Consider the following 26,248-nt stretch of genomic DNA (forward strand, 5'->3'; position numbering starts at 1 on the left):
GGGTCATAAAGGGATGCTGAAGGAAGTCACAGGGATGCACGAGCAACTTAAAAGGCTCAACCCTGAGGAGAGAGGGGGGTGACGGAGGTAGGCTCCCGGTCCTCACCTGCCAAGGGGGCTTCGGGCACCCACTTGAGCCCCGGCTGCAGCCTCTGGAAGAAGGGGCGGACTTGGTGACAGGTGGCCTCGGGGGCTGCCGGCTGGGGCCCGATGCCCACGCTCAGCAGCGTGAGCAGAGCCAGCAGGCACGCGGAGCGCCGGAGCCTGGCCATTGCGCTGCCCCTGGGGCGTGGGAAGGTGGCTAACGGGCTGGACGGGGCGAACCGAGCCAAGCGGAGTCCCTGGACAGCCGGCTGATCCCGGGCGGACCGGAGCGAAGCCGGTGGTCGTGAGAACCCGACAGTGACGACGCCCACCAGCTCCAAAAGTTTTTTCCCCCTCGAGCCGCGGGGCGCGGGCAGCGAGGCGGGGAGACAAGGGCGCCCGGCGGGGCTGCGAGGACGTCCCTGCGGGCTGTCGGGGGCTCGGCGCTCGGGGAGCGGCCGGGCGGAGCGGCGGCGGCGGCTGGAGCCGGCGGCAGCCCGAGCGAGCGAGCGAGCTCCCCCCCGTCCTCCCCGGCTCTTCACGGGCGCTCTGACAGAACTACTGCAGAGGGGCTGCGGGCTCGGGAGCGCTGATTGGCTTCCCGGCAGCCGTCCCCTCTGACTGGCTCTCCGAGAAGTTCCCTAGCCTCCCTCCGCCTTCGCGCCGCTCATTGGCCCGCGGCCGCGAGGACTTTTCCCTCAAGGATTGTTTCTTTGGAAGCGGCCCTCGCTGGCTGCCTCTCTCCGGGCGGGGGGCTTCGGCGGCGGCGGAGCCCCTCCCCTCCTCGAGCTCCGCTCTTCCCGCTCTGCAGGCTGGTCAGCGTCCCCTCGTAGGGGCCCGAGACTCTCCTCTCGTCTCGTCTCCTTAGCACCCCCCTCCCCCACCCTCACCCCCGCAGTGGTGACCGCTCCTCGGAAGTGAGGGGGTCGTGGAAGCCGTGGGCAAAGACCCTCGGTGCTCCCGCCTTAACTGCTCCCACCCTGCCCCGCAGCTAGGGCGGGCTCGTGAGCCTCGCGCCCTGGCTCCCTGCCCCAGCTCCCGGGCTTCTCCTCCACTAGCATCCCTGGCAGTAGCTCTTAAAGGAGAACTCCGGGGGAAGGGGGGGGTCTGAGGCCTCTCAATTATGGGGAATTCTCCTCGAGATGGAGGCACAGAAACGGCCAACCGGGCGCCCTACTTCTGAGCTCGCTGAGGGTCCGAGCAGGGAGAGTGAATCAGAAAAGCAGACCCTCCTCCCCCTCAGCAACCTGCGAAGCCAGGAGGCCCGGCGCCCTGGAGGGCAACTGTGAACTTCAGACGTGTGTGGGAGGGCGGGGAAACGGGCTCGGCCAAACGCCACCGGACCACCACAGCTGGCTGGGTTCTGCGGAGCATGTCGGGGCGAGCCCCCTCCACCCTCAGGCCAAAATAAAAATGCAAAGTTACTTCCAAACCATCTCCCATGGTGCCGGATGTGCCAAAGTCAAAGAAGCTTAGTGTTTCACAAGGAGAAGAACCCGGGAGGGTGCAAGATGCCCCCAAGGAGTTAGGGCGCCTTTAGCCAGTGAGATGCCCCAGCCTCTAAGCGTGAAATAGCTGGCAGCAAGAAAACCATTTGGGCAGAAACTACCTGCCAGCAGCTTGGAAGAGAGAGTGAGGAGCACCTGGGGCACCACCAGGTGGGAGAGGGGAATGGGACAGAGGCCTCACAGCTGGGGTTGGGCACCAAGTGCAAAGGGAGATGAGAAGGGCCGGCCCGCAGAGGGGAAAGGGAAAGGGGTTGGTGGTGAGGGAGGGGGAGGAAGAGGATGGGGCTAGGCCCTAAAAATGAGGGAAAGGGAAGGGCCCTCGATGCCTGAGAAGGGAAGGAGCTACTTGCCTACCTTTGACTCAGGACAATTCACTTCTCTGTAGGCCCCATGTACCTCCTTTGTAAAATGAAGGGATGGGAATAATGATCTCTCTAAAGTCCCTCCCAACTCTAAAATCTATGTTTGCTTTTCTAATTTTTCACCTGTGGAATTGTCCAGTTGTCAGTGAGCAGGTGAGAACTAATTGGCTTTCCTGCACCTTAAAGACAAGGGGATGCCCTATGCCTGGGGATTATAGGGGAAAGGCAATGGGGTTTTTTAAGTGCCTTACAACTTAGGCCCAAACTATCTTTCCAGCTTTCTTATATATCATTCCTCTTCCCGACCTCCACATTGCAACAAAATTGGGCTTTTCTTACCCACACAACTTTCCTATCTCCTTTCCTTTGTACTACCTGACCCATGCCTGGAACGCATTCCCACTTCACCTCCAACTCACAGAATCCATCTCTTTCTTCGAGATGGAAGCTAAGCAACAATCAATGAACATTTAGTAAGCACTTACTATGTGCCAGGCACTGTGCTGCTAACAGCTGGAGATACAGAGAGACAAAAAAATGGTCCTAGGCCTCCAGAGGCTCTTCCCTCCAAGGAGGGAAATGACATGGAAGCAAATATATACAAGATGAATAGGAAATGGTTGGCAGAGGGAAGAAACTGGAATTAAGGATTGGGGGATAAGGTGGGATTTTAGTTGGGACTTACAGGAAGCCAAGAAGGTCAGTAGTAAGAGCAGAGGAAGAAGAGTATGGGAGACAACTAATACCCTGAGCCAAGAAATGAAGTGTCTTCAAACAGCCAGAAGGTAGTGTCACTGTACGGAAGAGTACATGTCAGGGAGTAAGATGCTGGGTAATAAAGGTCTTTGTGGGCCAAACGGCATTTTGTATTTGTTCCTGGGGGCAATAGGGAGTCTTTGCAGTTTACTGAGTATGGGGCTGACATGGTCAGAACTGTTCTTTAGGAAAAGCACTTCAGTGGCTGGAAGGAGGATGGACTGGAATAGGGAGAGACTTGAGGCAGAACTACATCAGGCTATTGTAATAGTCCAGGCATGGGGCCATGAGGACCTGCACTAAAGTGGTGGCAGTGTCAGAAGAGACAAAGGGACATATCTGAGAGATGTTGCCAAAGGTCCACAGGCCTTGGCAAAAGTTTGGATATAGGTTAGGGAGTGAGAGAACGGGGCATCCAAGATGACATCTTGGTGGAAAGCCTGTGGGACTGAAAGTTTGGTGGTGTCCTCTAGAGTGATAAGGAAGGTAGGAGTGGAGGGAGGGTTTGGGGAGAAAGATAGTAAGGTCTGTTTTGGGACATTTTGAGTTTAAACTGTTTACTTGACATCCAGTTCAAAATGTCTGAAAGGTAGCTGGAGAGATGCAAGACTGAAGGTAGGTCAGCAGAAAGATTGGGGCAGGAAAGGTAGATTTGGGAATCATCAGCATGAAGATGGTAATTAAATCCCTGGGAGTCAATGCTATCACCAAGTGAAATAGTATAGAAAAAGAAGAGAAGGCAGCCCAGGGGACAACCCTGAGGAGGCTGTGAGCTGGAGGAGGACCCCAAAAAGGAAACTGAGAAGAAGCAATCAAATGGGTAGGAGGAAAACTAGGAGAGAACGGTGTCCCGGAAAACTAGGAGAGAAGACAGTATCAAGTAAGAGATCAACCAGCAGTGTCAAAGGGTGCAGAGAAATCAAGAACAAAAATAGAGAAAAGGCCATTGGGTTGGGCAGCCAAGAAATCATTAGTAACTTTGGAGAGAAGAGTTTTGGTGGAATGGCAAGATCTGAAGCCAGATTGTAAGGGGTTAAGAAAATAAGAGAAGAAAAAGTGAATACAAATTATCCCCTTCCTGACTTGTTCAATATGTCACCTTTGTGACTATTTCAGGTTTACTTGGCAAAAATACTGGAGTGACAGAGAGGCCTGGAGAGACTTACATGAACTGATGCTAAGTGAAATGAGCAGAACCAGGAGATCATCGTACACAGCAACAAGACTGCAATGATCAATTCTGATGGACATGGCTCTCTTCAACATTGAGCTGATTTTCAAATCAGTTTTACTTGTTCAGTGATGAAGAGAACCAGCTACACCCGCCAAAAGAACTATGGGAAATGAGTGTGGACCACAACATAGCATTCTCAGTCTCTCTGTTGTTATTTGCTTGCATTTTGTTTTCTTTCTCAGTTTTTCTTTTTTCTTCCTTCTTGATCTGATTTTTCTTGTGCAACAAGATAACTGTATAAATATATATACATATATTGGATTTAATATGTATTTCAACATATTTAACATGTATTGGACTTCCTGTCAGTTAAGGGAGGGGAAAATTTGGAGCAAAAGGTATGCAAGGATCAATGTTGGAAAAATTACCCATGCATATGCTCTGTAAATAAAAAGCTATAATAATAATAGTAAATACTGCTGTGATTTGACATCTTCTTCTCCAGTTCATTTTCCAGGTGAGAAAACTGAGGCAAACAGGGTTAAGTGACTTGTCCAGGGTCACGCAGCTAGCAAGTATCTGACACCAGATTTAAACATGTGTGGGATATAAAAGACCCTTCCCCAAAATGATTGCTTAGAGATCACTCAGTAGAAAGCAGAAAGGTTGTTTATTAAACCTCTGGAGGATGAGCTGTTCTATCACGAGATAAGGGAAAGAGAAAGCTAGTGGTAGGAGGGCTAAAGAAGTAGTAAAGATACACAGCTTTTATACAAGAGACTACATCACAAGTAAGAGAGCATTGAGAAGGGAAGGGGGAGGCATCTAATTGGTTGTTGCTATCCGGAGAGATTGGAATGGAAGGTTTCTGTTTCCCTGAAATCACCTGATTTCTAGGAAACAGAAAATCAGGCCTTCAGGCTTCAGATATAGTTAGCCAAGGCTCAAGTAAATATGGGCCTGCACATATTATATAAGTCATAGGGGAAACACAGAAATAATGAAAATAAAATACAGAAAAAGAATTCATACATTCCTATAAATTCTTCACCTGATCTCTCTATTCCACACAAACAGAAACAGGAATAGGAGTCTTCCTGACTCTAGGCTTAGCATGCTACCCACTGCAGCATAACCTAGCTGCACACTTTGTGTGTAACTTACCCTGATACCCTTTAGTGGGTAGTCACCAACTTCTACTAACTTGTCTATTTTTCAGTTTATAGGATCATAGATTAAAGCTAGAGGGAATTTTAGAGGAATTTGAAAGAGAGAGTCCTTGTCTAAGGTCACCCAAAAAGTAAGTGATGAAGCTTCTTGTCCTCTTGAAATCCAGATCTAGGATTCTTTCCCCTGAACCAAGTTAGACAGAGAGACTTATGCTAAACATCTTCACAATTAGAGAAGAAATGGGCCACCTCTGGAGTTCTTCCTGCAGAGGCTATAGGACCATTTGACTGCAATCTAGGAAAGGGGATTACCGTAAAGGTGTGTATGAGAGTAAATTGCCTATGAGATCCCATGGGTAAACGAGCTTGATACACTCATAAAAATGTAAAATAGAGGGGAAAGGGAAGAGAGTAAGAGGCACAAGGAAGGGTAGTGGATGGGAACCCATTAGGCAGAGATAAATAGAGGCAAGCACAGGGTTGAGCAGGAATCTAGAAGCAGGAAAGAGATACAAAATGACGTTCTCTTTCCCCAGGAACCTTAGGAGGTCACTCACTATTCTCACCATACACTCTAAGCCAGCTCTAGCCAGCTAGTTCAGTATCTAGAAACCACATGACTTTGCAGCTCTCCTACAGATCAAATATCAGCCATTCACAGTAACTGGTACTTAATGCCGGAGCCAAATCCAGAGTAATAAAAACAAGTCCAAACTATATTGGACAAAAAGCTTTCAAAACATAAAGACGTAGAGGAAGAAATCCAAATCATGTGGGAACAGAATGAGCTACATAACCCTGTCATTCTGTTTCCTACTGGGGCTATCCCTAAGATGCTTTCAGTAAGTCTACAGGTAAGCAGACATCCCAATACTCCTATTCAATTACAAGGTCATTTTATCTACCTGTGTAACAGACCACAGGATAGCAAATGTACAAGAATAACAACAGAATAATGGCTTGTCCTCAGGCACTTTCTTTGAACTCCATTAAAAAGATGAGAAGAATGGAGTAATAATAGTAATTATAAATAGCTGACATGGACCTGTAAGTTTTGCCAAGTTTTTATGCTCATTATCTCATTTGTTCCTTATGGAAACCTTTGATGTAGATGCTATTAGTTCCTTTTTACAAAGAGGCTAAGGATCATACATGTAAATGATTTTCCCAGTGTCCCACAGCCTAGTAAGTGTCTAAGTGCATATGGTCCTCAAAGTGTAGTCCAAAGAATTGTTGGGGTCTCTGAAACCCTTTCAGAGGGTCTACAAATTCAAAATTATTTTTTATTTCGAATATAGTAAATAGCTATAAATATAACCCATGTGAACAAAAACTCTTTGAACAGATCCTCGATAAGTTTTTTAACAACATGAAGATACTGAGAACAAAAGTTTGAGAACCACTGGACTCTAAGGCAAGATCATAGCTGTAGAGGATATCTAGTCCAACCCCTTATTTTACAGATGAAAACACTGAGGCCTAGTGAGGTGAGGTGATTTGTAAGATAGGATTAGCTGCTCAATTTCCTTTTCAAAAACTCAACTACTGATACAAAACGTATTATCCCTCACCAGGGGAGTTGCTTTTATAAAAAAAGACAGTAGTCGAACAAAACCTTAAGTCAGGGGTCCTCAAACTACGGCCCGCAGGCCAGATGTGGCAGCTGAAGACGATTATCCCCCTCACCTAGGGCTATGAATTTTCTTTATTTAAAGGCCCACAAAACAAAGTTTTTGTTTTTACTATAGTCCGGCCCTCCCACAGTCTGAGGGACAGTGAACTGGCCCCCTATTTAAAAAGTGAGGACCTCTGCCTTAAGTTATAGGAATGGGGCTTGTAGCAAGAGCATCTCAGGCATCTGAGAATAGAGGGTAAGTTTATTACCAAAAAAAGTGGGACTCTTCTAAGGCCCCTGAACTTTATATTATACTGGCAACAGCCCATGTATTAGTCTGGACCTGTATGAACACATACATTCCACTCAATACCTGTCCATTTGGCGGGAAGGGCCTAGCACACCCATTTCACTTTCTCTGCTGGATATTCAGGTTCCTCCTCTCTAAAATATAGACAGTAGACTGACTAGATGGCCTCTGAGATACTTTCAACTCTAGAGTTATAATTCTGTGATTTCAAACTATGATTCCAAAAGAAATTCTGCCTTTGGGGCAAGAACATTCACAATAATAACTAATATTGATAGAATAATGGGTAGAAGTTCATAAAGTACTTTACCTACATTATCACATTTGAGCCCCCCAACAATGCTAGGAGGTAAGTACTAGATGTTATCTTGTCCCCATCTTACAGATCTTTAAGGACATCAACCAAACTACTCCTGTCCTCAGGACAGAGATCATCCTTTGTGTTCACTAAATTCGGTCATCATGTCCAAGGTTCCTTTTAGTCATAATCCAGGACTTGGGGAAACTACTGACATTTTGTCTTTGGCATCGTGTTAATTACCACAAGTAAAAATGATTCTATTCTATCTTGGTTTGTATAGGCTATATCGATCTGGCTTCCTAACAGATTTCTTCATACCTCTGCTCCATTGATTTTTCAAGTGGGCAAATACACAGTATTTTGTGTCTCATGCATAGGATATTTGGTTTCCTATAAAAATCTGAGGAGGTTGTAGTCTGGTAACTGAGAATGTGAGAGCTTTAAAAGATCTCAGACTTGGTGATGCTGGACACATCGCTCTTGCCTGTCACATGGCAATTCACAAAGGCTTTATTTTTGCTGTGAATTATTGTGGATCAAAAAGGTTAGCGGTTCCAGTTTATATCTAGTTAGTTACCCAAGGAACATGTGGTATAATGGAAAGAACATTAAAAATGGCATCGTAAAACCAAGATAGTAATCTTGGCTCTGCCATTAAGAAGCTGTATGACTGTAGGCAAGTAATTTCCCTTCTATATCCATCAGTTTGCACTTTGATAAATGGAAGAGATAATCTCCAAGATCCCTTGCAACTCTGAATCCTATAATCTTGCACATAAAAACTAAGAATTATTAATCATTTTCATGCATCTTTTGGCCTAGGTTCTCAACAGATCAGTGGAGAATTTTACATCAATCTGGAATCTGTCTCTTACTTGATCTCTCTTATACAGAGAGAGAGAGAGAGAGAGAGAGAGAGAGAGAGAGAGAGAGAACAAGCTAATGCTTTCCTTGTGTTATACCTTCTATATATACTGTTATTGTTCTAACCTGTCTAATTTCCAGGCTAGCCACTACTACTAATCTTTCCTCCTTCTACCTCCTGGGGATTCTCAGAGGGGAAAGGGAAGACATCATGGAAAGAAGTCATAAGCCTAGCCCACCATTTGTCTTCTCTGAAGTTTTCTTCTCAAATCCTTCCATCCCCAAACTGTTTTTATGGCACCCAAAATAGAAAGAAAACCAGACATCCATCACTGATCATGGCAAAGACTTTGATGAAACCAGAAGGAGCTTCTTTGTCATCAGCTTTCAAAGATGCAATTATCATCTCTAAGTTGATGATTCTCAGCTCTATCTATTTAGCCCTAATATTTCCTCTGAGCTACATCCTACATCACCGATTACTTTTGGATATCTCACACTTGATACTCTATAGATACTTCAAACTCAACATGTCCAAAAAAAGAACTAATTCTCTTTCCCCTAAATTCTTACTTCTTGTAAATTTTCCTAAACCTCAGTATCATCTTCAATTTCTCAGTTTTGTTTGACTCACATAGCCCATTCACTGCCAAGTCTAACTATGTAGACCTTCACAACATCCTTCCTACACTTCCCCTTCTTGCATCCGAACACCATCACTCAGATACAGGCTTTTATCACCTCCCACCTGGACCACTATAATAACTTTCTGCTTGGTCTCTCTGCCTCGTATCTCTTCACTCCAATCCATCCCCCCACTCAGCTGCCAAAGTTATTTTCCTAAAGCTTAGGTCTGATCCTGTCAGCCCTCCCAGCTCAATAAATTGCACTGATTCCGTATTTCCTTCACAGTCACATATAAAATTTTGTTTGACTTTTAAGTCCTTCACAACCTAGCCCTTACCCACCTTATAATCTTCTTACATTAAATGACTGTCTATGGAGTGGATGATTCTACAACATTAGCCTCCTTAAAAGTCCAAGGATCCACTTCTTTTTATTTTAATGTGCCATTCTCTGGACTTTATTTTTTCTTTGTTTTTTTTTTCTTTTAATAGTATTTTATTTTTCCAAAAACAGGCAAAGCTAGTTTTCAACATTTTCGCCTTTGCAAAATCTTGTGTTCCAAATTTTTCTCCCTTTCTCCTCCCTTCTCCCCTCAAGACAGCAAACAATTTGATATAGGTTAAACATGTGCAATTCCTATGTCCATAATCATCACACTGTGCAAGAAAAATCAGATAAAAAGGGAAACACACACACAAACCAAGCAAACAAATAACAACAAAAAGTGAAAATACTATTCTTTTATCCACATTCAGTCTCCATAAGTTCTCTCTCTGGATGTGAATGGCTCTCTCCATCACAAGTATATTGGAACTGCAAGATTCCATCTCTTGACCTTGTATCATTTTATTGTCTCATCCCTCCTTCCTCCCTCCTTACCCGTCTGTCTCTCTTTCTCCCTCTCCCCTTTGTCTCTCTGTCTCCCAATCTCTCTTAAACACACACACACAGCACACAGCTAGTGCCTTCCCTCTGTTATCCTTTCCACTATATTCAGTAAATTGTCTGAGAAGATCTCAGAACTACACAAAGTGGTGACCAAAAAAGATGAAAAAGAATCTCTGGAACCCCCCCTAAAGGAAAGAACCAAAGATTCAACAGGTTAAACTGCAACATCATAATTATAAGAGCAAATAATTCAAACTGCCAAAAGAAATATAGAATTCTACTCAACAAGGAATAGTCATGAGGATCACAAAAGATGTTTTGAAGACAAAATATAAGGAATAAAATATAAAGAAAATTAAGCAGCATAGAACAGAAGCCCAGAATTACCTACCCAATCAAACTCGGTATGCTATATGAAGGTAAGAGAATGACATTTGGAAAATACTCACTCGTTTTGCAGAGAGCAATACTCTTCACTGAAATCTCTAATCAAAAGTCCATTCTATAAACAAAAAAGATAAGTATTTAAGACAATTTATACTTCTCAAATCAAGATAAATTAGTTTTTGGAAATAACCTAAACTTCCAACAAGAGGGAACAAGTTAAATAAAATTTGGCAGTTTAATATAACAGAATATTAACATTCCATTAAAAACCAGACAAGTATAAGGAATACAAAGTAATCTGGAAAGCCCTTTATGAAATAATATAAAATGAAAAAAGCACAGCTGAAAGAATGGAATACCCACTAACTCTATCCATACTAGGAGAAAAATGAATGAAAATGTGATAAGAAACCTCAGACTTTAAAATTTTACATTTCTTTTATTATTTGTTATTTGGAGCAATGTTTCAGATGACTGTTGACAATGTGCAGTGAACAGACAAAAAAAAATCTGATGAGGAATTGGAAGTTATGATAAGAAACTATCATGCTATCAAGTCAAACAAGTTTAGTTAGTTGTACTGATGTTCAATGTGAAGCTTTTACTGAAATATTTAGTACAGAAGAAAAGATAAACCAATTGTTAGCAAAAAAAAAAAGAGGGGGTAAAACACTCAAGAGTACTGCATTAGCTAAATCATGGAGAAGGCTATTTTGGAGACAGGATACGAAAACTCAAAAGGAAAAGGAGATGAGGCAGATAACTCCAAAATGAAGTTCCTCTGATTGATAACGGTTCGCTGTAAATGAAAGAAACCTACAGGATTACTAATCCACAAGGATTTGAAGTGGTGCTTTTAACTGAATCAATTGAAATGAGTGGCAGCTAGAGGCAAGAAAACTAGAGAGCTTGGTTCAGTGTTAGGAGGACCAGGATTCAGGTCTTATCTGGACATGTGACCCTGAATAAGTCATTTATTTTCAGTGTCCCAAGCAACTCTCTCAGACTATAAATGACAAAATAGTTTCTCATCTCCACTGGAAACTGGAGTTTCCTTACCAGAATTTCATACAGTGGATGAAATCACAGGGAAGAAGCAAAACAAAACAAAATACCAAATCTGTGACTTCATTCACGTAGGTAACTGCTAGTGTCAAAACTCTCCACAGGGGCAATCTATAGTTTATCACTCTAGAGATTTGCCCATGCAACTGAAAAGTGAAGTGACTTGTCCAGAATCTTAGACTTAGTAGTCAAAGACAAAAACAGTCAGATCTTACTGGTTCCAAGACAGCCAACCTTCTAGCCATGTCCCCAAGCTATCTTTCCAATATAACTAATGAGAATATGAAAGTGTACCTTCCCTGCCATTCCCAGTGAAATGATTAAAGAAAAGACAAACCTGGTTATCAGGATGCTAAATGCTCAAGATTCAGATTCTCCAATGTTTTATTTTTTTAATTTACAAAATGAATAAAAGAACATAACCAAACAATATTCTCCTTGCAGAACACATTTAATCTAGAAGATACAGAGTGATTTTAAATTAAAAGTGACCTAAAATCTTCCCATCTTTTAATTTTATTCAGTGGTCCCATCACTACAGGTTGAAACCCATATACAGTCTCATCCTATGGTACTTTCCCCATGGAAACCAAAAGAAAAAAAAAATAAGTAAATTATGAAAACAAAAGCAGGTTACATTAATGATAATAGCAACTCAGAAATGATGTTAAAATTATGGGATGGTGCCAAAGAAGCTCTCAGAGCCAAATTTAGCAAGAGAAAATTAACAAATTCCGGTTGTGCTCCAAAATATATGAAATGAACAAACCAACAGAAAAATTAAAAAGTTGAATAACCAAGATGAGAACAGAGAGCAACTGAAAATTAAAAAACAATTGACAACATAAATGTCAGCCAAGAACTGGTTTTTGCAAAGACACACAAAATTGATAAATAATCAACAAATCTATTTTTAGAGACAATTGAGACCAAGTCACCAAAATTAAAAGTGAGAAAGAAGAGATCATAATAAAGCCAAAACAAATCAATAAAATTATTGCATGTGGCTCTTTGTTAGAAATTTTGAACGACAAACATAAAGTTACCTACAGAAATATAAAATGCGCACATTAACAACAAAGGAAGTAGAAAACCTAAACAGACCAGTCTCAGAAGGAGAAATCTGACAGGTCATAGGTGATTTGTTCTACCAAAAAATACTGGACCTCCATTAGGGAATGTGGCATATGAATATAATGCAATAAAATTCTGCAGTCAGAAATTACTCAGAGAATAATCTCAGAGAATCCTAGGTAGTATGAATTGATGCTAAGTGAAAGAAAAGGACCAGGAAAGCAATTTATAAAAAAGACAACAGTATTGTAAAGAAAAATAGCTTTGAAAGATTTAAGATCTCTGATCAAAGTAATGACTAGCCAGAGGCCCTGTGATGAAGCTCATTGACCAACTCCTGACAGACAGATGATAGACTTAAGGAGCAGAAAGAAACATACATTTTTGAACATGGACACTGTATGGATTTGTTTTACTTAACTGTTTATGTGTTAAAACAAGTCCCACCCCACCCCCTTTCTCTCTTTCTGTTTTCTAATTGGGGTTGAGAATTGAAGGGGAGAAGGTAGGTTAGCAATACAGATGTTAAAAAAAAGAGGGCTACTGAAGCATTTTTAAATGTACAGAAGGAAGTTCAGAAGTAAATACAAATAGGAGAGTTTTAAAAGTAACATGAAGAATTATAATTTACTATTTTAAAAAAGCAAACTTATGAAATAGATTTGCAGTTTTATGTTCAGTGTTATTTTTTGTTCTGTGTATGTGAAAATGATCTTGAGGGGGAGTATTAATTTCAGAAAGAAAAAATAAAATTTAACAAAATAAAGAATTATGTTACTTGAGAACAAGGAATGTAATCTTTTTTTAACATTTCATCTTTCTTTACCTATCATCTAGTCCAGTGTTATGAATATACGTGTTTAAGAAATACTTACTGGACTGTTAAAAAAAAAAAAAAACTAAACCAAACCAAAAAAACACAAAAATGGTCTCAAATGGATTTCCCAAATTCGACTACATTTTTAAATAACAAGTATACTATACGGCAGGGCAACTAGGTGGCACAGTGGATATTCATCTGAGTCTGGAATCAGGAAGACCTCTTTTCCTGAGTTCAAATCTGGCTTCTGACACTAGCTTTGTGATTCTGGGCACATCACTTAGCCCTGTTTGCCTCAGTTTCCTCATCTGTAAAATGATCTGAAGAAAGAAATGGCAAACCACTCTAGTATCTATCCCAAGAAAACCCCAAAAGGGGTCACAAAGACTATAACAACTGAACAAAATACTATATGGCTGTTTCAAAACATAAGAAAGAATTGTAGTTGGGGGCCATTCCTCAGTGAAACTTGTATTCTCCAACTCAAAAACAAAAAGTTGAGAGAGAAAACTACAGACCAACATCATTAATGAATATTGATACAAAATATACTAAGTAAAATACTCAGCAACAGAAGACAGCAGTACATCAAACAAAATTATTCATCACAACCAAGTAGGATTTATAACTGGAATGCAAGGATGGTTCAATACCAGGAAAACGATCAATATAATAAATCATATCAACAAGGGTAAAAATAAAGACTACATGATCATAAAATCAGATGAAGAGGAAGTCTTTGCTAAAATGCAGTTCTCATTTGTGTTATAAAACCACAGGAATGAAAGGATCTTTCCTTAATTTGAGAAAAGGTTACAATATTTGAAACCACAAGCTAATGTAATCTACATTACAGAAAAATTAGTAATATCTCCATCAAAAATGTTAAAGAGGGATGTCCAATCTAAAGATTCCTTTGAAGGAATTCTAGTAATCAGTAATAGAAATAAGGCAGAAAAAAGAAATTAGGAGAATAAAAATAATAAAGAAGTTAAAAAAGATATCTATTTAAAAACACCTTGAAAAAACAAGACAAGAAAATGAGCAGAGCAACTTACATACACAAGGAACATGTAATATTTTACAAATATTTTTTAAAATTCCGAACCTTTGGCTTCATCACTGTGGGAAATTCCCAATGTAAAATTATTATAAAACAAAGAATCAAGGAAAACAAAAAGACAACTATCCCTCACAATAAGGAAAAAAGGCAATGAATATTTGGGCTTTAACATTTCAGGATATACAAGAGACTCATAAAAAAAAACCTTCAAAATAATTTTGACAGAAATCAAGGAAGAACTGATCCCATAGAAGTATATCCCTGGCTCATGGATTAGCCTGGGAAAATATAGAAAGAATGTCAATATTTCCCAAACTAATTTACAATCATTAACGCTAAATTTACTGCAATGACATTCAAAATATCATGGAGCCAGCTAGAATAGTCTTGCAAAAGCCAATGTTAAATTTCCCAGTGTAAGCATTTCTGCCTCAGAAATCAGCATCTCTACAAATCAGGGATTTACTATTTATTGTGATTTCTAGACTTAAGAAAATGTTAATAATGCAGATCAAATTTAAAAGTGTGTTTGAATACATTCTCCCTTCCTTCCCCCTGGTCAAACCCTGTTTTGCTCTATAAACATCTCTTGAACTCAACAAGAGTACAGTATAAGGTCAGGGAATGAAGTCATCAGCAGACTGGAGACCTATTGACCTTAGGCTAATAACAAACAACCATAGGTGGATTGAGTGTTGGGCCTGCACTCGGGATGTTGTCTTCTAGAGTTCAAATCCAGATTCAAACACTTTCTGTCCGTGAGACCCTAAGTCACAGAAATTATCTCTCTTGAGCCAATGATTCCATTATGAGGATCTTCTAAAAATTTAAGACTTAACTGTACAAAAAAATTGTAGTTGCTTTATTTGTAATAGGAAAAAAGGAAACAATATATACAATGACTGAAGCATGGCTAAATAAATTATAGTATCTTAATGTAACAGGATATTATGATGCAGTAAAACTGATAAATATGAAGCATTTAAGGAAATATAGGAAGGCCAATGAAAATAAATTTATAACAAAAAGAAAGAAAAATCCCTCCTACCAGAATTATCTTATGAGGGGGGATTCATTTGATTGGATGGCCTATTTATTAGGAGATTTCTAAGTAAGATGTAGGGGTTTTCACTTTTTACTGAAGCAATACACAGAAGACATTAAATATGATTCACCTGAAAATTAGTATTTCCAATAATTATAGAATAAATAAGAATAGACTTAAACTCTGTTGCCTTCACATTTCATCAATTTTTTCCCAAAAATTTTATCACATTTATGTTTTAAGTGAAAGGCTAAACTACATACCATACCTATACCTTCAAGCAAGATGTTGAGATTAGGAAAGAAATTTGGCCAGTTTAAAATGTCTTCATGTCAGTTACTTTCCCTGTGTCCAAAGGAGAGCAATCCCCCTCCCATAAATACCCTTAATGCAATTCAGTGAAAATCTCTGTTAAGCTTTCCTGTCCCTCTCCAAACACTAACAGCATCTGTGGCCAGCACTCCAATGGGCTAGCACTTGGTGGCACACTGCTTTGCATTTTCTAGTTGTTTTATGAATGTGCTTCAGATCTCCCCATCTAGATTGTAAGCCCCAGGAGGGGAGGGAATCATGTCTCAGAGTTTTCCTATATTCCAGCCACTCACTTTAATAGTATCGATTCCAGAACCAGGCAGAAGGCAGGCACTCAATAAATAATTGTTGGTTAATCAACAAGAGAAATAAAATAGTCACCACTTAATGACCTCATTTTCATCCAATTGATATGGCTGGCTATGCTTGTGATAATTAACACTCGGTATACAAATTGAAAGAATTCATTGAATCAAAGAACCATCAAAGTTTAGAGCTAGAATTGGGGCTCTTAGAGATTAGCTAACCAATCTCCTTCATTTTACAGAAAAAACTTCAACTGGGGCAGGGGAAGAAGTGACTTACCAGGGTATAGTTGATGGCAGAATTTAATCTTGGATGTTAGTCTCTTCCCACCGCAGAGCACTTAGTTTGGAAGCCCCCCCCCCCAAAAAAAAGGAATTAATAAGACATCCATTAATCTCTAGAAATTCAAATCAGACATTTTCTAAACTATAGCATTTGAATGAGTGAATGAATTAATGAATGAATAAATATTGATCTTTATTCATAGCTCAGGTTTGCATTTTGACTGTTACATTTTAATTTCTCAAAGGGCAGATGAACCCTCTTCCTAACCCTCCCTGACCCCTGTCTTCACATAGCACCAAGCACAGCATCCTAGTACAATTAAAGTTCTTGTTCAAACTACGTGGCCACTGAGGTTCTGAGCTTCTGTGAGTTTGAGATTTTGTGAAACAGATCCCTTTGACTCCAGAGGCACCGAGTACCATTTCTACTACATTATGGTGCCTCTCTCCTCCCCCCATGTCACCCCAACACATTGAGAGCCACAGAGAAGGCATAGTGAAGGTTCTTCCATGTTGGGGCTTGAGTGGCAGCTAGGGAGCTAGAGATCCAAGAAATGTGTTAAACTCTTACCTTTGCATTTCCCTGGTCTTAATTTCTGCCACATCTGGCTTCCCTAGCTATATTTTCAGATCCTCTCCCCAGCCTTCATTTCAACCCCTCTCTCAAGGTCCATTCCTTCGCTTTATACTCCCCCCAATATTTAGTACTTAAATTCAAATTCATCCTGGAACAAAGCTAGAGGGTGGAAAAGGGGTGCCCATCAGTTGGGGAATTGCTGAAAAAACTGTATCAGAAGGTTATAATTGGTTATCATTGTTCCATTAGAAACAATTCGGAGAAACATGAGATTTGTACAAACTTTTACAGTGTGACATAAGTGAAACAAAATATAAAATTATGTATAAAAATGTGTGTATACATACATATGTATATATATATATATATATATATGTATACATACATATGTATATATATATATATATATATACATACACACATATAGTGACTACAATAAGATAAGCAAAAGGAATATGAAAAAACTGAACGCTATATAATTAAAACGATCAATCTTGGCTGCTAAGAAAATTCCCCTCCTTATTTTACAGGTGTGGAGTGTTCAATGTGCTACCAGATATGCTAAGTGTATCACTTGATTTTGCTCACCTGTTTGTCTTTGTCTCAAGGCTCAGGTGTGGGGTAGAGCTGAGAAGTATGTCCAGAGATTAACTGGAGGATAAAAATTAGGGGGTAGGTAGCAGAGGGAGAAAAAAAATCCATAAATCTTTCAGAAAAAAGAAAAATAATCTAGAGCTGACTTAAGGCCAGAAGTGATCTCCTCTAAACTCTATAAATATTCATCCAGAGTTTTCTTTAACTTCTAATTCAATTGGATTACTTACCTCTCCCTATTTGTTCCTTTCTGTACCACTCCTAGGGCAGTGAAAGTAGCTTGTCTGGAGCTAAAAATAATTTTCTTCCTGACTAGATACATCTCTTAGTGGATAATACATAGAGGGAGGGACAGAGGAAAAGCATTTGTCTCTTATAGAGCAAGTCCCTCCCTCATCATACCCAGAATAATACCCTTTCCTACTTTAAAAAAAAAAAGGGGGGGGGGAAGCTATTTAATCTCAAACAGCCAGCTAAATTTTTGATAATAGAAAGCAAGGTGTTACATGTTTCTGTGAACTCTGGGGAATATATTCAAATGCCCCTACATAGTTCAGTGATGGGAAAACCCAAAGCCTGTTAAGGGAAAGAATGAAGAATAGACTTTACCTATAAAAGCAGCAGACCAACATAGAAAGAACACTGATTGAACTAGGAGAATTGGGCTCCACTCCCAACTTCAGGTCAAAATTTTCCGGGTGATCTTGGTCTGCTGATTTGCCTATTTGGGCCTCGGCCCTTCCCCCAGACATATACACACACTTGTAAAACAAGAACTTCAACTTAGATCAGTGGAAATATATGCTCCCCTCCCCTTTTTCAAGTTAAATACATTTAAGGATGTTCCCCTCCTCCCATGATAGTTTCATTTATGCTTAGTTGATTATGTTGGAGCTAAGATAGCAATAATGTTTGTAAAACAACTGATAATAAATGTTGCCAAATTATAATGAATAAACTTGTGTGACCCTGGGCAAGTCACTTAATCCCAATTGCCTCAGAAAAAAAACAAACAAACCAAAAAAAACCCAAATAAACATGGTCTCAGATATAAGATGTGAGAAGATCTCTGTATGTTTTGCACAGGTGAGGGTTCATGGGTGTGTTTGTGGTATATATTATGGAAGACTAGGTTTTATATATATATATATATATATATATATATATATATACACACACACTGATCATTGTGCTGAATTTTCTTCCTCTATTTAAAATTTTCTTATATTATTATAAATTATCATTTATGTTTTATATATAAATTAATATATTATAATATAAATATAAATTACCAAGATATAAAATAATTATAATATATAAATATGTTTGATTATTATATTATAAATATTATTCTCTGAGAGAGAAGAAGGAGGAAAATATAGGCGGTATCTAGACAATGTAAAAAAAGATACCAATTTTTAAAATCTAAATTTTAAAATGATAGTTTCATATTTAAGTTATATCAGAGTGTTTGCCATTTTAGGGAGGGAGGAGAAAAGAAAACGAGAGAGAAAAAATGGAGATCGAAATCTTCTAAAAGTAAATGTTGAAAACTATCTTTACACGTTTTGGGGGGAGAAATGCTATTAGGTGGGGAAAATTTTTAAAATAGCATCAGATTGCTTGCCATCTTGGAGAGGGAAAGAAGGAGGGAAGAGAGAAAAATTTGGAACTCAAAATCTTATAAAAGTTAAATGTTGATAACTATCTTTGCATGTCATTAGAAAAAATAAAATACTATTAAATAAAAAATAAATAAAAAAAATTTAAAAAAATAAATAAAAAATTAAAAATTAAAAAAAATTAAAAAATTAAAAAAAATGGATTTGCATATCCTTTATAAGAATTTCTCATATTTCCCGGGGTCCATAACTAATAAGATGGGGACCATGGTCTTCACTTAGAACTACATAAAATTGAAAGAACTGGATCTGTTTTGCATAACTTCATACGTACCTTCTCAGTGGGGAGTTGGGAGTGAGGAGGAAGGGAGAAAATCTGTAATTCAAAGCTTTAAAAACATATAAAAATGGTTTTACATGTAACTGGGGGAAATAAAAATATTAAATTAAAGAACTCAGTCACATACCTGCAAAAGCCAACAGGGTTGGACTGGAAAAGGGCACTGGACTTAAAGACAGGAGACCTGCAATCATAAGATCATAGATTTAGATTTGGAAGGTGAACGGCAGTGTTTTAAGTCCCAGTATCTCTCAGAGCCTCAATTTCTTCTGTAAAGTGGAATACATAATGCTCAGTCTACCTACTTCACATGGTCATTATGACATCTTTTTTCAAATAGTCCTATGTTCATCCCTTGAAAAAAATCAGACAGCTGAAAGGAACAAAACTTGTCTCTTATTTGGCTTATTTTTCAAGTTAAATACATTTAAGGATGTTCCCCTCCTCCCATGATAGTTTCATTTATGCTTAGTTGGAGCTAAGATAGCAATAATGTTTGTGAAACAAATGATAATAAATGTTGTCAAATTATAATGAATAAACTTGTGTGACCCTGGGCAAGTCACTTAAACCTAATTGCTTCAGCAAAAAAAAAAAAAAGAAAGAAAAAAGAAAGAAAGAAAAGAAAGAATAAACTTGTGTGACCCTTGGCAAGTCATTTAATCCCAATTTCCTCAGCCAAAAAAAAAAAATAGCATCAGATTGCTTGCCATCTTGGAGAGGGAAGGAAGGAGGGAAGAGAGAAAAATTTGGAACTCAAAATCTTATAAAAGTTAAATGTTGATAACTATCTTTGCATGTCATTAGAAAAAATAAAATACTATTAAATAAAAAAGATAGTGTTTGATATTTACATGGATTTGCATATCCTTTATAAGAATTTCTCATATTTCCCAGGGTCTATAACTAATAAGATGGGGACCAGTGATCTCTACTTGGAACTACATAAAATTGAAAGAACTGGATCTGTTTTGTATAACTTCATATGTACCTTCTCAGTGGGGAGTGGGAGTGAGGAGGAAGGGAGAAAATCTGTAATTCAAAGCTTTAAAAACATATAAAAATGGTTTTCCATGTAACTGGGGAAATAAAAATATTAAATTAAAGAACTCAATCACATACCTGCAAAAGTAGAAAGACCTGAGTTCAAATGATAACTCTACTACCTGTGTAACTTTGAATTAGTCACTAAAATTCAATTACTTTATTTGTAAAATGAGGAGATTGAAGTAGATGGTGGTTAATGCCTCTTTTATCTCTGACATTTGTTAATTCTATGATTCTTTTCTCATTATTATGCCTTTTGTTTTTAATCATAGTGTCACTGATGTGTACAATATTTTCAAAGTGTGGAAAGTCTTATTTCCATAGTAATTGTACCATTGGTTTTAGACTATCTAAGGCAATCTATAATCATTTCTTTTTTCTGAAAGTTATTCTTGTTTTGAGGGCAGGAGTTGGGGGGGAGTGGATATGGGAATGTGGTTAAGTTAAAAACAAATAGAAAAGTACAATAAATAGAGAGAAAAAAGTTGAATAGAGAGAAAAGTTGAATAAATAGAGAAAAGTTCAAGAAATAGAAAGGGAGAAGTTCAATGGAGAGAAAAAATAGTGAGAGGGGGAAAAAAAGAAAATATACACTGGAAACTGAAAGATAATTGATTATTCCAAGAAATAAAGAATTCCAATCTAGAACTACTTAAATGAATTAAATTAAATTAAAACTACCCTTATAATTTATTCTTGTTTTATGGGATTTTAGTGTTGGAATTTCATAGAAGATCAGAACTGAAGGGAATTTTACAAGTCATCAAAAGTAACCAAATTTTTGCATATTCACTGTCAAAATCAGTTGATCCAATTTTCATCCTATCGAAAGTTTAGAATCAAATTAGCAATTATTCTTAGTGCCTATTTAGCATGAAAAAATTAATTCAAATTTTAACACCAGAAATGATTCCAAACAAGTAACTTTCCTCCCAAATCCTAAGATCCTATCTGGGTAAAGACCAGTTCAGTGGAAAGCTTTAAACTGTCTGGAAATCTAGGTCTTTAATAAAACCTCCAGGCTATTTCTCCCCCACCCACTTGCTGGATTCTTCTCCAGCATGATCAGGCCCTCCTCAGTTCTGAATAAGAACTTTCACTTTTGTCTATCATTTTCCCGGACTAGCACTTTTAAGACCAGGAGGTAGTTAATATTTATTAAGAAAACCAAAGAGTAGAAAGGGACAAAAAAAATCAAGTTAAATTGTTATTGGCTCATTCAATTTAATATACATGTTTAAAAAAACAAAGTGAATATAAGTTTATAATTTCTTATATGTTAGTCTTTCTTGTCCTTTGCATACGAAAACATTTGTTTTGGAGTTATGGCAAACTTCATGATAAAAAAAAATTTTAATTTACAAATAATCTTTAAGTCTCTGTGCTCAACCCCCTGAAGTGAAAACGTATTCTGTACCACTCTCGTATATTTTTTTTTCCCTTTTGGCTCGCCTCAAACATAAAAATTCTATGTTTTTTAAGGATGTTCCCCTCCTCCCATGATAGTTTCATTTATGCTTAGTTGGAGCTAAGATAGCAATAATGTTTGTGAAACAAATGATAATAAATGTTGCCAAATTATAATGAATAAACTTGTGTGACCCTGGGCAAGTCACTTAACCGCAATTGCTTCAACAAAAAAAAGGAAAAAAAAAGGGGGGGGGGGGTTGGGACCCTTGGTAAACACATTAAGCAAACTGAGGAAAATTTCAACCCAAGGTAAATCCACCCTGCCCCTGAGCCTTCGATTCTGCTTATAAGACCTTGACTGGATTTTGCGGGAGAGGACGAAAACGAAAGCGTCTGACAGAAATTCCTAACAATGGCTACCCACCCGAAAAGACTTATGGGTAGGAAAGAGTCTCCGCATGAGGGCGCCCTCGCCGACGCGCGCCAAGGCCTGCGAAAATGGGCTCCCCTGCCAAGTTCTGTCACGCGAAGTGAGAGAAATAGTGAGGAGGCTCTCTAGAGGCCTAAATTTCCAGTTTAAAGCTTTCCACTACACTGATATTTACCAGATAGGAACTTATCGGAAGGAGAAAAGTTACTTTTTAGGGATTTGTGAGGAAAATTAAAGACAATTAGAAGCCGCCTCGTGGTTCGATTTAATTTTTTAAACCCCCAATTTTTTTTTTCCCTCGTGAGAAACCCAAGATATTTCCGTAAAAATCCCCTTATCAGTAAAGCAAATGTTTAAAAAAAAATGTAACTGATAAGTACCTATGAAGCGGCCTTTGAAAACACCAGAAAACCCTTTCCTGAGGTCACAGGGATTTAGCAGCTAATTATACAGACGGTAAATAACAAAGAACTTACAATTCCTGTCAAGATTGAAGTCCACAGCTCTGCTCCCAGTGGTCGGGGCCTTTACTTCAGGAGGAGGCACCTGACAGCACCACCTCCAACTGCCAGGCCCCGAGGCAACTGAGGCAGCCCGGAAGGAGCTCCGCCCAGTAGTCTAACGGCTGCTTCACCGTGGCGCCCCCTTCTGTTTCTTCTCTCTACTTCCTTAGTGAGGCGGAAGTGGGACAGGGAAGAAAAGATCCCACGAGATTAATTTACTTTTTTTTTTTTCCTGAGGCAACTGGGGCTAAGTGATTTGCTTAGGGACACAGAGCTAGGAAGTGTTAAATGTCTGAAGCTGTATTTGAACTCAGGTCCTCCTGACTTAAGGGCTGATGCTCTAACCACTGTACCACCTAGATGCCCCCTCACTTTTTTAAATGCAGTAGGGGCAGAGGTTTTTTTTATTCAAGATACCTGGATTTTGGAAAGCACTGATGTATTCCACCCTATCCAGTGTCCAAATCATAAAGCTAGAAAATAACTTATTCATTACATAATTGTTCTAAGTGGCGCAAGAGGTGAGCGCCAGTCCTAGAATTAGGAGGACCTCAGTTCAAATCCGACTTCTCACAGTTGACAATTTGAGCTGTACAACCTTGAACAATTCATTTAACCCCAATTGTCTCACCAAAAAAAAAAAAAAAAAAAAAAAAAAAAAAAGGTACATTTAAAAACCATCTAGTCCAACACTCTCGTCTTACACATAAGAGGTGAAATGATTTGGGCCAATTCCAATAGACGCGATGGAGAGAGCAGTGGGTATGGGGAAGGGATGCAAAACATTTTGAAACAGAGCTTTCATATGGGGAAGGGATGAAAACATTTTGAAACAGAGCTTTGCAAGGGTGAATGTTGAAAAATATCTAAGCATATGTTTTGAAAATAAAAAGCTTTTATTTAAAAAAAAAAAAAAAGATTATGTGATGATGTCCTGTGATAAACCTGGCTCTTTTCAACAATGAGGTGCTTGGGGCCATTTCCAGGAGACTTGTGATAGATAGAGCAGTCTGTATCCAGAAAGGGGACTAGAGCAATTCAATGTGGATCACAGCATAATATTTTCAGCTTGCCTGTTGTGGTTTGCTTGCTTTTTGTTTTCTTTCTTACTTTTTTCCCTTTCTGATCTGATTTTTCTTGGGCAGCAGGAAATTTGTGTAAATATGTTTACAAGAATTGCACCTGGTTAAAATATATTGGATAACTTGCCACCTACAGGAGGAGGGTAGGGGGAAAGGATGGAAAAAAAATTTGAAACGGTTTTGCAAGGTTGAATGTTGAAAATCATCTATGCATATGTTTTAAAAATAAAAAACTATTATTAAAAAAGATTAGGTGATGATGTCCTGTGATAGACCTGGCTCTTTTCAACAATGAAGTGCTTTAGGTCATTTCCTATAGACTTGTGAGAGAGTAGTCTGTAGCCAGAAAGGGGACTAGGGCAATTGAATGTGGATCACACCGAAATATTTTCAGCTTGCCTATTGTGTTTGCTTGCTTTTTGTTTTCTTATTTTTTCCCCTTTCTGGTCTGATTTTTCTTGGGCAGCAGAATAAATGTGTAAATATGTTTACAAGAATTGCACCTGGTTAATATATATAGTGATAACTTGCCGTCTGCGGGAGGAGGATAGGGGGAAAGAATGGAAAAAAATTTGAAAGTTTGGCAAGGGTGAACGTTGAAAATTAGCTATACATATGTTTTGAAAATAAAAAGCTTTTCTTAAAAAAAAAAGATTATGTGATGATGTACTGTGATACACCTGGCTCTTTTCAACAATGAGGTGATTTTAGGCCAATTCCAATAGACTGGTGATAGAGAGAGCCATCTGCATCCAGAGTGAGGACTGTGGGGACTGAATGTGAATCAAAGCATAATATTTTCTGCTTTGTTGTTGTTTGCTTGCTTTTTTTCTCATTTTTTTCCCTTTTTGATCTGATTCTTTTTGTGCAATGTGATAATTGTGGAAATATGTATAGAAGAATTGCAGGTGTTTAACCTATATTTTATTATTTGCCCTCTACTGAAGGGGATGGGAGAAGAGGAGAAAAATTTGGAACTGGAAGTTTCACAAGGGTGAATGTTAAAAACTATCTTTGCATAGGTTTTGAAAAATAAAAAGTTATTTTTATCTAAAAAAAAAAGAGGTGATCTAGAAAGGTAACTTTATGAACAGATATCCAGTTTCTTAAGTCAAAAAAAAAATCAACTAGCCCTTCAAAGGGACTCAAACTGATGTGTCTTCTCTCAAAAAAAACCCCAACATTTTTTCAATAAAACAGTTGATTATTTTGAATTCCATCAGCTGATTATTTGGGGGCACTTGGAGGGCACCATACCAGTTTGTCTGGAGGCAGGAAGACTCCTCTTCCTTTGTTCAAATGTGACCTCAGCCACTTACTGGCTGTGGACCCTGGGCAAGTCACTTCACCCTGTCTGCCTCACTTTCCTCACCTATAAAATGAGGTAGAGAAATAAATGGCGAACCATTCTAGTAGTTTGTTAATAAAATCAGAGTCAAACGTAAATGAAAATAACTGAACAGCAAAAAAAAAAATTTAAAAAGCCAATTATTTAGTCATGTACAAAATGACTGTTTGAATAAACCCAAATGACATTTTATTTGTAAGACCGCAGCAGCTGAAAGGGACCTCAGACACCATCTAGTCCAACTTCCTCATTTAACAGATAAGTAAACTAAAGAAGTGACACGTTAGGATCACATATCTAGAGCTGAAAGGGCCTTTAACCCAACACTCTCTCTCATTTTGCTGAGAAGGAAATTAAAGCCCATGGAAAGACTAGATTGACAAACATCTACTTAGTTGAGTCAGAAATTTAGTCAGACTTTTAAAATGACAAATTAAATTAACACTCCTGGAAAATAATTTTTTTAAATTAAATTAAGTTTAATTTAATATGTTTATTAACTGACTATGAATCATCATATTTGGCAGCAGCCTAATTATGGCATGTAACTAAACATAATTTCCTTTGGGGCAGTGAAAAAGGTTGTTTTATTGATGAACTTTTCCTGCTTGACATCACTGTCACTGTCCAATATCTTTCCCAATCCCTACATTACTAAAAGAACCAACCCAACCCCTTGTCAGACAAACATTATTAGGAAAAATAAATAGCATTTTCACTAAATACACAATTTATGTCTCTCTCAACCCCTGTGGTCTACCACTTCTCCACTGAAAGAAAGAATATAGTTACAACTGTTTCTTTTATTAATCAAAATTCTTGAAATCTCATTATTGTTTTCCTTCCTATTATTGTGATTATCATATATTCTCCTGGTTCTAATTTACTGTTCTCTAAAATGGTTCATTCAAGTTGAAGAAGTACTCCTCACTCCTGTTTTAAGGAAACCCAATGCACTATGGGGCATACCAATCCTTCCAGGTACATGGACTCTGCTAAGGATTCAAAGAAAAACTCGGCAAGACAAAGGTTCCCAGCCTAACTCCTGTAACTCTAACCTGCTTCTGTGCTTATCCAATCATATACTATTAGAACTAAAAGGACTCTTCAACAGTAAGGTCAGAATAAGCACTTAGTATAAGAGACAAGTCTTGAATTCAAATCTACACTTTTAGTACAATGCTTTCTTCACTGTACCATAAAGGCCAAGCTCCCTTTCTGTTTCTAATACATTAGGATCCAAGATTGAAAAGTCAGAAAGAAGTTTGGATGCCGTCTAAT

The 26,248-nt window shown here is 38.6% G+C and overlaps 1 protein-coding gene across 2 annotated transcripts in view; it reads right to left on the reverse strand.

The window, feature by feature from the left end:
* GPC3 (glypican 3) overlaps positions 1 to 19,331 on the reverse strand; it is a 702,925-nt gene extending 683,594 nt beyond the window's left edge. Inside the window, exons 1-4 of one of the 2 annotated variants that reach the window (XM_031945271.1) lie at positions 19,275 to 19,331; positions 17,180 to 17,242; positions 16,010 to 16,069; positions 10,108 to 10,160 (exon numbers count right to left, since the gene is read on the reverse strand). Coding sequence is in view for 1 of the 2 variants with exons in the window: in XM_003774804.3 (XP_003774852.1) it covers positions 107 to 272 (166 nt within the window). In the remaining variant the exon portion in view is untranslated. Of the gene's footprint in view, positions 1 to 106; positions 708 to 10,107; positions 10,161 to 16,009; positions 16,070 to 17,179; positions 17,243 to 19,274 lie in introns of those variants that run through there. The other variant, XM_003774804.3, reaches the window with a different exon arrangement.
* Positions 19,332 to 26,248: the final 6,917 nt, after the last annotated feature.

The sequence above is a fragment of the Sarcophilus harrisii genome, chromosome X (genome assembly GCF_902635505.1).
Source record: "Sarcophilus harrisii chromosome X, mSarHar1.11, whole genome shotgun sequence".
Taxonomy (NCBI): domain Eukaryota; kingdom Metazoa; phylum Chordata; class Mammalia; order Dasyuromorphia; family Dasyuridae; genus Sarcophilus; species Sarcophilus harrisii.